The sequence below is a fragment of the Sminthopsis crassicaudata genome, chromosome 1 (assembly GCF_048593235.1).
Source record: "Sminthopsis crassicaudata isolate SCR6 chromosome 1, ASM4859323v1, whole genome shotgun sequence".
Lineage (NCBI taxonomy): Eukaryota > Metazoa > Chordata > Mammalia > Dasyuromorphia > Dasyuridae > Sminthopsis > Sminthopsis crassicaudata.
Genome location: NC_133617.1, coordinates 605,974,277 through 605,990,208, shown reverse-complemented (window position 1 = coordinate 605,990,208; position 15,932 = coordinate 605,974,277). Strand labels below are relative to the sequence as shown.

The 15,932-nt window shown below is 36.4% G+C and overlaps 1 protein-coding gene across 1 annotated transcript in view; it reads left to right on the top strand.

Annotated features, from left to right (window-relative positions):
• Window positions 1-12,438, top strand: part of IL31RA (interleukin 31 receptor A) — a 52,738-nt gene extending 40,300 nt beyond the window's left edge. The window contains exons 13-16 of the mRNA XM_074282498.1: window positions 2,375-2,512; window positions 5,190-5,283; window positions 7,771-7,849; window positions 11,620-12,438. Coding sequence (XP_074138599.1) covers window positions 2,375-2,512; window positions 5,190-5,283; window positions 7,771-7,849; window positions 11,620-12,102 — 794 coding nt within the window. The 3' untranslated portion in view covers window positions 12,103-12,438. The remainder of the gene's footprint in view (window positions 1-2,374; window positions 2,513-5,189; window positions 5,284-7,770; window positions 7,850-11,619) is intronic.
• The last annotated feature ends 3,494 nt before the right edge of the window (window positions 12,439-15,932 follow it).

Here is a 15,932-nt window from a genome sequence, read left to right as displayed (position 1 = left end):
AAAACCAGCTTGCAAACTGGTCCTTCCTTCCTCTCAGGCCAGCTTTCTATTCATTATGACTCTCAGGTTGTTAAAAAAAATTGTATAGAATTAAATTGCATGAACAATGCATCTTGTTGAGATTTAGAAGTCTATTTCATCCCGGTCTGTGAGTGATCTGGATCACTGTATTGAGGTGTGAGAAATGAGGGTGAGAGAAACCTGACAGCAATGGGATCCCCTGGCCAGTGTCATGGTGTTGGGAAAGAATTTTCAATCCTCAAGGTTTGTGGCAAAAAAAAAAATGGGTTTATTATACTGAAAAACAACTTCCTGAAAGGATTTTTAGCAAAAATAGGTTTACTCTGAGAAAAAACTCCTTCCAAGAGGAATTAGCAAAAGTTTGGGGTTTATCCTTCCATTATATTGGGATTTTGTGGCTAGAAACTAAGGAACAATCCAGATGAATCTGAGGGACTCATTTTCCAGTTTAATAAAGGATAGTGATTATACCCCATGTCAAGATCTCCAATTGAATTGTAGATGGAGATTGCCATCTAGGAGTTTCCCCTAAGAACAGGAGGTGGGGCCCCTCCCAGAGGCCAGGAGGGGTTGAGAATTTAGAGTTTTACTAACCCAGGTCCAGCATCATGGGTCTATCATCCTAGACCCCACAAGGTGATTTACAAAGGGATTGAGAAGTTGAATTTTAATCCAGCCTTTGCTGAAGCCCTGATACAATCAATAACACTGTGATCTTAGTAATTCATTTAGTTCCTTATATGAATAAGGGTGATAAGAGATCACTTTGATCACTGCCTCAATAGGTTATTTCTAGGGATAGGAATAGCAACTGGATAATACCATCTATTCATATAGCAGTTGACACATTTTCATCCCCCAAAGCAGTCTCACTACCTTTCTCAGGTTCTTCCCTGACTCAATTGACAGACAGTTCCCTGGAAGCAGTGCGTAACGGAAAGAATTCTGACTCTAGAGTCAAAAGTCAAAATATCTGGATTCCAATTCTAATGCTTAATGCCTGTGTGACCTCAGGGGAATTAACTGTCCTGGGTGTGTTTCTTTCTCTGCCAAACGTCCACATTTCCTGCCAGCTTTAGATGAATGATTCTTTTCTTCTCAGCGCCTCTTCTGTCTCACAATTAATTCATAGCCATCAACAGATAGAAATAGAACAAATACTATTTGCCCAGACTCTTATTTCTCCATCTAGTTCCAATTCAATTCCTGGGAAGATGAATCTAGAAGGGCAAGCCCTGGACTCAGGACACTGACTGGATCATAAGAGGCAGGAACTGCTCTAGGAACACCTAGAACTTTCAATTATTCTTTTGAGCCAACTTGGGGTCTTCTTTGGTCAAATATCTTCAAGTCACTTGTTTCATTAAGAAACAAATCTGGGCTATGCCATAAGCTCCTTGAGGGCAGGGACTTAAAATTTTGTTACTATTCTCTGGCTTATTCTGCCTTGTATAGAAGAAAATAATAATAATAATGATAATATGCATTTATTTAGCCTAATAAATAAAAACTTATTGAATGGAATTGGATTCAATAGTCCCCAAACCAACTTGATCTCATGAGGATTAATGAACACTTCCCTCCTTTTCCTTTCCTTACAGAACTGAATTTGAAACTGACTAAGGTGGAGGGAGGAATCATTTATTATATTATATTGATTATATTATAGAACAAGCTATCTAGTTTAACCCATATATCTCTGACTTTTGGTCTCCTAACATTTCCTTCAGTGAGGAGGACCCCAGTATTTGAAGCAATCCATCCTACTTTTAGACAGCAGGGCTTTTTTCCCCCCTTTACCTCAAGCCTAAGTCGGCAACTTCTATTGATCACTTAGCTTTTTGGCTACAAGTTAAAGTACAGTATTATTATTAATAACAATAACAAATGTTTACACAGGGCTTACTATTTGCCAGTATTGTCATAAGTGCTTTAAAATTATTACCTCATTTGGTCCACATAACAACCTTGGAAGTGGGTGCTGTTATTTTCCCAGTTTATATTTTACAGACGAGGAAACTAGTAAAAATCTGAGGCAAGTCTGAATTCAGGTCTTCTAGACTCTAGCCTACACTCAATCCACTCATAGACTTGCTTGCTTTTCTTTTCAGGAATTCTCTTTTCTTGCCGTTAATCTTCCTTTATTCCAAAATCTCCAGGGCTGCCATGGACATCTGGAAAGTTGGGACATACTGAGAGGAATGAGGTGACCTGTTTTAGAATCCAGAGTGTCCATGCTTTTGGTTTAGTCATCAAAATGTTCCATTAACAGGATCCCTGCAAGAGTGCCAGATGGAACTTTTAAGTCACTCCAACCTTTCTTTTAAAAATTCATCATATTTTTTTCTTACAGCTAGAACAGTCGATTCTAATATCTTGCAATATGAACTGGAGTCCCTGGAGAGCAACACACAGTACACTGTTAAGATCATGGCAAATACCTTGGCTGGAGGCAAGAATGGGACAAGTTTCAATTTCAAGACATCCATTAGTGAGTAATTGTCAAAGGGAATCATTACTTAGGAAAATTTAGAATTGAGTTAGGAGTTAACAGCCATTCTGGTGTGTCTTGGGCTCAAAGGGTAAATTTTCTTTATTCCCCAAATCAGATTGAGTAAGAGTGGCTATTCTTCACATCAATTTCAACAACAAAATTTAAGAATAAGAATTATTACCAAGTCACAGACCCTGATTCTAACATGAGAAAAGATGAGGAACCTTTTGCCTATCACAGAATCAAGAACTGTAAAGACCCTTAGGGATCATCTAGTTTGACTCTCTCATTTTACAAATGAGGTAAATGAAACCTATAAAGGGGAAAGTGATTTGCCTATAATTGAAGCAAGGAAGTAGTGGAGGCAAGCCTTAAATGCTGATTACCTAACTCCAATCCGCCATACCTGATATCATACAATCTGAGAATTCAACCTAATTTAAGCTATTGCTGATTTTTTTGAGAAAACCACATAGAATGGCCTATCAGTTCAACAAATAAGAATTGAGAGTATAAAATTCTATTCAATAAAAATAGTTAATCATTCATAACAAATATACTTTATTTCCACCTTTTTGCTGATGATGACACAGAACCAAAAGAGAAGAAAGGATAATGGAGAAGAAAGAAGCAAATCATTGTTTACCATGTTCTTACATAGTTTTAATTCATTTATTAACATTAGGCCTTGAAAATTCCACTACTCAGATAATGGACTTTATTACTTAAACATGTTTTAAATTACTGCCTCAAACTTGGAAATATTACAACTTTCAATTTCATTGGGGAAAAATGTTTTATCTTCTGCTCTCTAAATAAAGAGGCTTGCAGCTGCTTTTATGAGGGAAAAAAAAAGTTATTGTGGAACAACATGCTCCATCTTATGGCAATTTAGGGAATTCCTGTATTGCTGCTTATGCTTCCTTTAAAAAAATTATGATCTTGACAGACTTCATCAAACATGATTATTTCCTTAAAAAAAAAGAATAAACAGAAAAAGAGAGCTGTATGTGAAAATTGAATTTCAATTATTTATAGCTGGCTTTCAAAAAGCATGATATATTTAATAATATCTTATTTGTTTGCTAAAAACTTTTACAATTATTTTGCATTTGCTCAACTGTAGGAAAAAATGGAATCCCTTTTTGGTGCTTGTCTTGAGTGCCAGATGAAATTAAACTTAAGAACAAATTCAACTTAGGCCAAGAGTTGGGACATGGGTGATTCAGATAGACTTGATTGATAGTGTTACGTGTTATGAAAGATGTTTAAAAAGAAACATATGTTAGTTTATTTAAAAAAAATTTTTTATTAAAGCTTTTTATTTTTCAAAGCATATGCGTGGATAATTCTTCAACATGAGCCCTTGCAAAACCTTGTGTTCCGATTTTTGCCTTCCTTCCCTCATGCCCTCCCCTAGATGGCAAGTACTCCAATATATGTTAAAATGGTAGAAATGTATGTTAAATCTAATGCATACAATTATTGTGCTGCATAAGAAGCATCAAATCAAGCCAGTTAAAAAAAAAAGGAAAATAAAATGGAACAACAGAAAGAGTAAAAATGCTATGTTGTGAACCATAGTGCCCACCGTCCTCTCTGTGGGTGTAGATGGAGCTTTTTATCACAAGAGCATTGGAACTGGCCTGAGTCATCATGTTGAGGTGTGAGAATTGAGGGTAAGAGATCCCTTAACAGCAATGGAATCCCCTTTGGCTGGTAGCAGGTTTTGTGAAAAAAATTCACAAACCTGAAGTTTGTGGCAAAAGGGAATTTATTTATACTAAGAAGATAGCTTTCGGGGCAGCTAGGTGGTGCAATGAATAGAGCACCAGCCCTGAATTCAGGAGGACCCAAGTTCAAATCTGATCTTAGACACTTAACACCGCCTAGCTGTGTGACCCTGGGCAAGTCACTTAACACCAGCTTCTGGGAAAAAAAAAAAAAAAAGAAGAAGAAGAAGATAGCTTTCTTGGTGGGCAAACATCTGATAAGGAATTCTGCAAAGATGGGTTGACAAACCCTTGGTTATATCTGCTTAGTCTTGGCCTGGAGCTGGGGAACAGTTTGAGCAACTCAAGAGAACTTTGACTATGCCCCAGATTTCCAACTGAGTGAGATTACTTATCTTGGAGTTGTCTGAGAAGGGTGTGCCCTTCCCAGGGGCCTGGAGGGTTTGAGAGTCAGAAGCACCCTTCCCCACAGAGGGGACACAGAGGAGACCCCCAAATATTAAAGGGGACACAATCTCATTGTTGAAGGGAGCCACATTCATCAGAATTTTGTGGCTGTGTACAATGATCTCCTGATTCTGCTCATTTCACTCAGCATCAATTCGTGTAAGTCCTGCTGGTCATTTCTTACAGAACAATAATATTCCATCACATTAATATACCATAACTTATTCAGCCATTCTCCAATTGATGGGCATTCACTCAGTTTCCAGTTTCTGGCCACTACAAAGAGGGGCTGCCACACTCTTGTACATACAGGTCCCTTTCCCTTCTTTAAGATCTTTTTGAGATAAAAGCCCAGTAGAAACATTGCTGGGTCAAAGGGTCCATACAGTTTGAAAATTTTTTGATCATCATATGTTAGTTTACGTAACAGATTATTCTCAATGGAATAATCCTCATGGGGGATGTAGTTAAATATTGTTCTCCTTTTCTTATAGGTATAATCAAAATTGTGCTTTTGGTTGCTATCACTGGAGGTGGTATTTTTTCCCTTGGAATCCTACTGATGGTCTGTAGTCTCAACAAACCCAAGTAAGTATTTATGTATGTTTGTCAAATGGAGAAAAGGGTGTGTTGTAAGGAAATTATTTGTCATTATTTTGATTAGAAAGTTTCACAAGGGGGCAGTTAGATAGTGCAGTGGATAGAATACTGACCCTGAAATCAACAGGTCCTGAGTTTAAATCTGGCTTTGGACACTTAATACTTACTAGCTGTGTGACCCTGAGCAAGTCACTTAATCCCAATTACCTTGCCAAAAAAAAAAAAAAAGTTTCATCAGATGTTTAACTAGAAAAGAGGAAATTAGTTCAGCCACAAGCCTTTTCTTTTCTCCTATTTTGCACTTGAAAAGCACCAATGGAAATGAATTAATAAGCATTTATTTTATCTCTTCACCTCCCTCCTACATTAAAAAAAAAAGAATATGCTTAGCAAAACCAAATTTTAAAACAAATATGCATAGTAAAACCAAACGAATTCATACAATGGCTCTGTCCAAATATCAATGTCTCATTCTTCATTTTGAGTTCATTGCCTCTCAGGAGGTAGGTAATAAGCTTCATCATTAAAAGTTACTAAACTGTACATACATACTATCTGACCTAGAAATACACTCTCAGGCCTTTCCCCCAAAGAGAACAAAGAAAGTAAGAAATGACTAATGGGTACAAGAATATTTATAGCTGCTCCTTTGTGGTGACAAAGAACTAAAAACTAAAAGAGGATTCAAAGGGGAAATGGTCAAACAAATTATAGTATATTAATATAATAGAACATGAACATTTCTATATATGATGAAAAAGAGAATGGTTACATATGAAATGGCAAAATTTTGTTTTTTTAAAGTACATAACAAATTTGATATATTAATTTCAAAGCTGTTGTCTAATATAGCTCTTACTAAGGGTCAAGGAAGCCTGGGCTGATGCAGAAAAGGCCAGAGGTGCCCTAGGATCTTTAGAGATGAGTATGAAGGGATCATTGAAGCACTGACTCATTTCCCTAAAGTACTGATGTGAATTAAAGTAGGGAATGGAGGCAAGAAAGAGTGAAATGTTTTCCAGCATGGGGAAGAAAGGATAGTGAAAAGGCCAATTTGAGACTTGGAAAACTCATTCATATGAAAGTATTCATAGATTATAGAGTTAATGTGTAATGCACATCAGAAGGGTTATTTGCTTTGCTTTTCCTCAAATCACATTACATATATCTGTTCTAACTGGCTCACTTGGAAGGCCCAGTTCTGGTTAATTAGATTCATATAGTACCTAACTCCATACAACAAATTATGACATAGTTTCCTTGTCTTTAATTATCGCAGGTATCCTGCCTGCTCTGGTTGAGTAGGTTAATTATTATATAAACTCGACAAATTTCTAATTATTCCATTTCTCATGTTTTCCTGTCTCCAGTAGGGATATTGATTTTTACTTTGGATAATCAGTGATATCCACAGACTCTATTTGTAGATCAAGAATTTTCTAGGGAAACTAGATATAATTAGTTGAAAACTGTGTTTTAGTCAGCATCCTAAATATGTCAATCAGTCCCACCAGCAGTATATTAGTATGTTAAAACCAAAAATTCCAAATGGATTAATAACAGGAAAGCACATGATTACAAAATAAAAGAAGATAATTAAAAAATTGTATCTTTCATAATTGTGGAAAGAAGAAATTCAAGCTATAACTAAGAGGAAATTATTAAGGACAGAATAAATGATGTTGATTATGTAAATTATTTTTAAAAATTATGAAAACATAGCATTTTCACTTTCTATTGCTTGAATTCTAGTTTCTTTCTCTCTCCTTTTTTTACTTTTTGATCTGATTTTTCTTGTGCAGCAAGATAATTGTATAAATATATATGCCTATATTAGATTTAACATATATTTTTACCATGTTTAACATATATTGGTTTACATGCCATCTAGGAGAGGGAAAAATTGGAACACAAGGTTTTTCAAGGATCAATGTTAAAAAATTATCCTTGCATATGTTTTGAAAATAAAAAACTTCAATAAAAAAAGAAAAAATGTATTCAGAATAAGAAGATAAAAATACAGATTGGGTGAGAATATCTTTACCTTAAATATTTCTGATAAAAATCTAGTACTTATAATTTGACAAATTGAGACATCTATAGGACCTACTGAAACAGGCAGTTCTTACAAGAAAAAACCATCAATAGTTATTCTAAAAAGTATTCAAATTTTCCACTTACCAGATAAATGAAAAATAAAGCACCTCTGAGGATACCTTATAACCATAACATTGACAAAGATAGAAAAGGAGATAAAATTCACTGCTGATATGGTTGTGGGAAAATTCACATACTAAAATACTGCTGGTGGGACTGACATATTTAGGGGAAAGCAATAAAAGATTATATAATAAGAATAACAAAAATGTTTGTGCCTTTTGATCCAGATCCCAATGCATGACTTATACCTGAAACTTGGCATGGCAAGGGGGAAAATGCAAAACCTGATCAAATTTTTTTTTTTTTAAATGGCAGATTGAAACGTCTAGTCTGTCCAGAAATCCCCAATCCTGCAAAGAGCAATGTAGTCCTGTGGCATGATGACAATTTCAAAGTAAGAGATCGTATGTTTAATACTAAAAATCATTCCAGCAGTCTGGGTTTTAGAGAGGAGAAGCTGAGTAAGGCAGGTTGGGTCAGTGAGAGATTTGCGCAGACTTTGTATGACAAGGATCAAAGTGGGAATGGGAGAAATCAGGTAGAATCCACTTTACATATACATCTAGTCTCACAGTTTAGAAGGAGGAAGGGATGCTATCAACATTTACTGAGCACTAATGTATATCTGGGCATAAACTTGGTGGTTTGGGGAATATGATAAAATTTTGTTTTGATTTCCTAGTTAAAGAAAGAAAGAATGCTAACATAGCAAACAACCGTGAGAAGAGTAAAAACTCAGTACATAGACTTCAAAGGGAACGGAGCATACAAATGACCACGGAAGGCTGACCCCAAACCATGCCATACAAAGATAGATGGGAGGAATTTAGAGTGTATTAGATGTCTCAAGAAGACAAGTCTTAGATTGGGGGTGAGGGGGTGAGGATTGAGAGTTGCGAGATGTCATAGAGATAACATGGAGACCTAGTGCCATGGAAGGGGAAACTGGGTTTTGAATTCAGAAGTCTAAGATCATAACCTCATTAGGGGACTATGATCTGTGAGAAACTGTGAGCCACTTTGGTCTTCTTCCCGAGTTTTCTTAAGTATAAGAATAATAGGATTGGATCAGGTAATCTCTAAATTACCTTTCTGTTCAAAGCTACAATAGCCTCTGATGTATTTAAAAGAATTGTTATGTGAAAGAAGGATTAAAGGCTGGATGACCTTTTGTTACAGTGTATTTTACAGGGGTTTCTGTCCTATTGAAGCTGGACTAGATGACCTTCCTCCAGCTCTGAGAATCTATGATTTCTGGCCCATGTGACACCAGAGGGCAGAATGAGGACCATTGGGTTGAAAGTTATGGAAAGGCAGATAGAGAGTTCAAAATTAAAAACAAAACAAAACAAAAAAACAAACCCTAATAATCAGAGTTGCTTATCAAAGACATGGGCTTCCTTGGGGGTTGTGGCTAGCTAGTTATTGGGGTTTATGTCTTCTCAAGGAGTAAAAATGAGGAAAACACTCCAAACCTTAAAAAGCACCTGGTCCACCTTCCTCATTTTGCAGATGAGACAGTTAAGGCTCAGAGAGTCACTTGCTCAACATCACATATTGGATTTAAATACAGATTCCCTGATATTCCCATTTGGTCACACTATTGTTTCAAAGCAGAGGTTGGATGACCTCTGGGTGGGGATATTGTAAATGGAATTCCTGATTGGAATGAATAGACCTCCTTCTTAGTCTTAAGATTCTAGAGCAACTATAGCTAGCATTTGCACATTCCTTTAAGGTTTGCTGGGGCAGCTAGGTAGTGCTCTAATGCCTAGAGTACCTGGCTTAGTCAAGAATACTCATCTTCCCAAGTTCAAATCCAGCCTCAGACATTTATTAGCAGTGTGACCCCGGGCAAGGCATTTCACCTTGTTTGCCTCGGTTTCCTCATCTGTAAAATGATCTGGAAAAGGAAATGGCCAACCATACCTATGTCTTTGCCAAGAAAACCCCAAATGGGGTCACAAAGGGTCATTTACAACAGAACAACAAGCTAAAGTTTATGAAATGCTTTATGTGTATTATTTCATTTGATCTTTAAAGAAAACTTTTGAGGTAAGGATTATTATTTTATAGATGAGGAAATAGAGGCTAAGAGGTTAAGTGACTTTCGCAGGTCATACTAAGAACCATTTGAAGCAGATTTGAACTCACATCTTCTTGATTTCAAATTTGGTATTCCATTTACCATTGCCATCTTGCTGGCTGGAATTTTTTTTTTTTTTGAGTGGGATTACAGTGAAATCTAAATTAAGTATCAATGGAACTCTCTGCTTAACTGAGTAATATGCAGAAAAATCTGTCTCTAGATTATTATTGAGAAATTTCAAAAATTTGTTAGTTTCTTGCCAAAACAAACACAAGATACTGATAGCTCTTCTAATTTAGTAGAAGCAAGTAACCTTTATACTTCATTAGGAAGAGTAATTAAATTTAGGAAACCACTAAGTGTGCTTCCTCTCCTCATTGACCTTTTTCCTAGAAAATTTCTAAGAGAAAACCCTGGGTTTTTCCCCTTTGCCAGTAATGGCCTCCCCAGGAATGCCTTGGAATGATCCAGAGGCTTTGGGGCCTTGTGTCATCCAGTTCCACTCTGCTCTCTGAGGGCTGTCTTCCACTGAATTTATCTTAAGAAGCTGTTTTTAAAGGAATCTTTTTTGCTGCTTGCTCCAGAGCAAATTTAGTAGTGCCTGACCTTAGGCTCTAACTATGGAAATACTCTTTGTTATGAAAGCTGGACTCTATTGCCACTTTCGCCCTTCTTAAGTGGCAAAATTTCCCTTTTAGTTTAGTAACTTAAAGATCAAAAGATGATATGTGAACAACTATGTCATTCTGAGTATTATACTCAAATTAAAGATAGTCAACTCTACCTTCAGAGAAAGAACTGATCAATAGAAGCATACACAATATAACTTTATATATACATATAAAGTTATATTGTATATATATATATATATATATATATATATATATACATACATACACACACATATAGATGTACTATATATATGTATATATAATATATATGTCAAATGGTGGCCTTCTCTAGTGCAGGGAGGGAGAGATTTCAGAACTTAAAATACAACAAAAAATTAGATTAAAAAAAATGATTCAAGTAAAGAGGCATTATGGTTTTGTTTAGGACAAAAAGACCTACCCAATTTGACTACTCAGAGATCACTCATAGAAAGCAGAATTGGAATCTCAAGAAGCAGACCTCATCCTGGTCTGTGAACCAAATTTCACAGCAGGATAGGGCCAGAGCCTTGAAAATGCTTACAGCTTTTATACATTTCAAACAAAGAACCTCCAAAATCCCGCCCTCTATATGTTGTGATTGGTCACATAAACCTTTATTCCCCTATTTGGTCAGTGGAATGAAGTAGACAAGGTGATACACAGCTTCTTTGGCCACGTAATCCCTTCTTTGGACAATGGAATGTAGTCTAGGCCTTATCTAAAATCACATGACTGGGGCCTGTAGGCTTGATCTACTTTAGCTAACGGTCTCTGATCAATATGTGCTTATTCTGTAAATTCTTCACCTTTTTCCCCACACAGTTTGATAGTTAAAGGGCTGGATGGACTATCAGGATATCTGGACTCTGGGCAAATTTCCAACCCTTGTAACATTGGACAGCACAAAATGCACTAGATTTGGAAGTCAGAGAATCTGAGTTCAAGTGCTGTATAGTACTTAGTAGCTGTGAAAATGTATACAAATCACTTAGTTTCTTTGCACCTGGATTCCTCATCTGTAAAATGAAAAAGTTGGAAAAGGGCCCTTCCAAGTTACATCCATGATCCTATGATCCATAAGTAACTTTGGTGTTCTATAAGGCAGGGCTCAAGGAATTTTGTAAAGATAAGATAATTCCCAAAATCTTTTTGGGCTTTCTAGAAGAATTGACCTACAGATATACAGTACATATCTTTTGACAAACTTAATGGAATAATATATGTACCATATGATACCTACATGTTTGCTAGACTAGAAGGATAAATAGAATGGAGCAGGAATAGTTGGGAGTAGGGGGAGGGTGGAATGAGAAAGGAGTCTGGGATCTTTTTATGTGAGACTCTTTTAGAACTGCCTATGTGGCATCCAAGTGACCTTTGATGGTGGTGGTTGGTGGTGGATGTTCCTCTTTCTTTTGACAGTCCAAGCTGCATCTTGGAGAGGTCCAGTTCCATGGCAAGACACTGGATGAAAGGATTCCGAAACCATACTTATTTTCCTCTGGGGACTTGATCGACAAGTTAGTGGTAGACTTTGAGAACTTTCTGGACAAAACTGAAGTTCATGGAGTAGAACTGATGAAGATGCAGGAAAACATTTTGAGTGTGGAAGGGAAGAAGTATGTGAATTCCCCATATAATTTTTACAGTCCCTCAGGACAAGTTTTCCAAGGGCTTCTATCTTCAGCCTTAGTTTCACTCAAAGGAACACAAGAACCATCTTCAGAAAGGCTGGATGAAGAAACCAAGGATAAAACTTTCCAGAGGCCAAATGCTAGTGGAATTCTGGAACCAGAGCAGCAACCCTGGGAAGAAGCTGGATTGAATCCATATTTGAAAAATTCAGTGACAACAAGGGAATTCCTCACCTCTGAGGAATTTTCTGATCCAAATCAAGAAGACTGAAATGTAACTATAGTCTGGGCTCTCATTTTTGACTGTGTTGGGGGAATAACAGCATAGAATGACCTTTAGTTAGAAGGAATGTGTTTGAATGGACAGCTAGGTGATGTAGTGGATAGACTGCCAAGTCTGAAGTCAGGAAGACTCATTTTCCTGAATTCAAATCTGGTTTCAGATACTTATTAGCTGTACCCTAGTTAAGTCATTTAACCCTTTTTGCCTCAGTTTGCTCATCTGTAAAATGAACTGGAGAAGGAAATAGTAAACTACTTCAGTATCTTTGCCCAACCCTCCCCCCCAAAAAAACCCAACCCAAATGGAGTCACAGAGAGTTGGACACAACTATATTATATATATATATATATATATATATATATATATATATATGTAGTGTAGTGGGTTTAGAGAAGGTAGAAGCATCAGGAAATTTAGATTTTTCTTTTTCCCATGCTTTCCTTTGGCTTTCAGGCAGTAGACTAAGCTAGTGAGGGAGAAAATCTACAGACCTGCCTGTCCCCATGCTGACAATGGCCAGCTCAGAGATTAAGGCTCTGCTATGTTATCTGTGTTTTCTTCGTATTTGTTTTCAAAGAGATTAGGAAGACACAAAGCAGGAAGTCTCTTGGTCCAACAAGAACTTTTGAAATACATATTTTCAGAGAATTCTGGTTAAAGGAAGAGACTCTGAGATAAATGGGGACATTTGGAGCAATGCAAGCAACTAGGCTTAGGAAGAACTTGCTGTTCTTTTATAGCATAAAGTCCTAATCTTTTTTTGTCTTTTCATGGGCAATCAGGGAAGTATGTGGGTCCTTTCTCAGAATCCTGTTTTTAAATAATTGAAGGAAATGCTAAAGTTCATTTAGAGATGAATCAAAAATAAAGATGTAATTTTTTTTTCTGAGTGCATGGACCCCTTGAAACCTATCCATCAAGAGACCCCTTTGGGTTCCATGGACACTAAGCAGAGAACCTTCATGTTGTAAAAATGCCAGACAGAAGAATTGCAAAGCAAGAATGAAGTAGGAGTAGAAATTTAGGCCAGAAAGTTCCTGGAGAGAAGCTCTATTAGTGTAATCTGGCACCTTTTCTGCAATTTATAATCTTTGAGAATTGCCTGGAGGACAGAGAGAGGGCCTCTTGTCCAGAGTATGTGTCAGAAGCAAACTCGAATGCAGATTTATCTTTGGCTTTCAGATCAACTCTCCTAATGCCTGTGGTAGAAAAGGGAAATGCTTAGTGTTGATTTTCTCTGGAAACAGCACTGGACATGTACCTGAGACACAGATATGGTTTTATAAGGAATATACATTAGGAAACAGGGAAAAGAAGGAGCCATGGTGACCAAAAGGGGAGTATTAGAGGTTTTAGAGCTGAAGGGACCTTAGAAATAACTTAATTCAGCTATCTTATTTTATCTATTTTTTAGGTAAGGTAATGGGATCAAGTGACTTGCTCTGGGTCACACTACTAGTAACACTGTGCCATCTATCTGCCTCTGCCACATCATTTTACAAGAGAAAACTGACTGGGGAAGTGACATGTTTAAGTTAGACAAGTAGCAGAGCCAGAGTTTGAGGCAAGGTCTCTCATTCCATCTCAAAGGCTTTTTCTAGTCCAAATGGGGTATACATATAATCACTGTCAACTTTTTGTCTCCTTTTTGCTGGTATGTATGTGGAAATGAGCAATCTTCTGTCCCTAGGATAGCTTTCTCTAGTTAGCTCAAATAATTTCCATTACTGCTGTCCAGATATATGGATATACATTTATATCTATACACCAGGATCTACAGCTATATGCACATACATACACACATGTGTGTAAATATTTGTGTATGCATATATGTGCATAAGTATATATATGTATACATGAATATGCATGTATATTGACAGATAATCAGCATTCATGGCACAAGATGGGACTCTGCTTCCATGAGTACATCTTTGTGTTTGTCATGTTACAGGCCTCAAAGAGACTTTTGGATGAATGTTACCTTAAGTCCTAATTCTCTTAAATTGTTTTTTTTTTTTTTTTTTTTTTTTTTTTTTTTTTTTTAACTAGGTTGTTTTGTGCATCCTGACCTTGGAATCAAGTTGGAACATTTTTTTTCCTTTTTCTTGATTCTGACAAAGAGGTTAAATTGGGCTTGGTTTAAACTTTGAAGTGATTCAGACATCTAGAAGTGCAAAATCTTTAGCTTTTAGGGAGCTGTGACTTTTGAGTGACTGAATTATCAGAGGCCAAGAGGCTCAGTGGAATTAGAACTGATCCTTCAATGTACTTTTTTAGTTTGGTATTTTAAAAAGTTATTATTTGTAGGTTGTTTTTTAGAAGTTGATATAAATAATTTTGAATAACTGACTCATAAGCACATGTATCTGGATAAATAGCCATTAACTGACAAGCATTTATCAAGCACTTATTATGTGTCTTGTACCATGGTAATCTTTACTCTTAAGCAACCCATATTCTAACAAGAGAGACAATATTTATGCCCAATATAAATTTTAATATTATATACCTATAGCTATCACCTATAGCTTTTCAATTGTATGTACACATGCATTACATATATATATATATATATATATATATATATATATGCACACATATACACATATGTAAATAAGTACAGGAAAATACATGAAAAATTTTGCATCCTTCAGAAGTTAGGCTCTGAGTACTGGGCAGAAGAGGAAAGGTCTTATGAGAAAGTGATGTTAGAATGGAGCCAAGAAAGCTCTGAAGGAAGTGCAAAGACCCAAAACGGAAAGATGGAGCATTGTGTATGAGGAATAGAAAGAAGCCCAAATATGGGTTAATCACAGAGTGAATGGAAGAGAGCAAAACATAGGAAGCCAGGAAAGATAGGAAGAGACTAAGTTATAAAAAGCTTTAATACTTTTTGGTTACCCTAGACATAATAAAAAGCCCATAGAGTTTGCTGAAGAGAGAGGTATACTTTATACTTTAAGAAAAATCTATACTTTAAGAAAATCACTTTGGTAGTTGTATGGAAGATAGTTTAGAGCAGGGTTTCTTAAACTTTTTCAACTCAAGACTACTTTTCCCCAAGAAATTTTTATGAAAGCCAGGGCATATAGGTGTATAAAATAGGTATACAAATAGAACATTTGCTGATAATAAATCATAATTTCACAATCCCCAATTCAGTTATGAGACTCCATATGGGGCCATGAACTACAGTTTAGAAATTTTTGGTTTTGAGTAGGCAAAGACTTGAGGTAGGAAAATAAGAGGCCGTTGCAATGATCAATAAGCAGTGATGAGGACTTGAATTATGGTGATGGCCTTGGGAGGAAAGAGAACGGAATGGATGGTGTTGTGGGGAGTAGAAATGCTAAGATTTGGCAACTGATGGGTATGTAGGATGAGGAAAAGTGAAACATTGGGATAATGTTGAGATTGTGAACATGAATGACTGGGAAGATGGTAGTATCCTCAACAGAAATAAAACATTTTAGGAGAGGTATAGATTTTAAGGCTAGAGAATGAGTCCAGTTTTGAAAATGATGATTTTGTGAGTTGCCAGTGGTACTGGCAATTTTCAATAGGCAGTTTATGATATGGTCCTGGAACTCAGGAGAGAGACTAAGGATGGATATATAGATGTGGAAATCACTCCATAGAAAATCATCAGAATTTCATAGAAATGCTAATTGAACCAATGAAAGCTGATAAAATGACCAAGTGACAGAGTGTACAGAAGTGGAGAAGCAATCTGGCACAGATCATCAGACTAGGAATGATAATATTGGGTTTTAGGTAATTGGCATATGCTACAAATCAGGGTTTGATTTATTATTTTG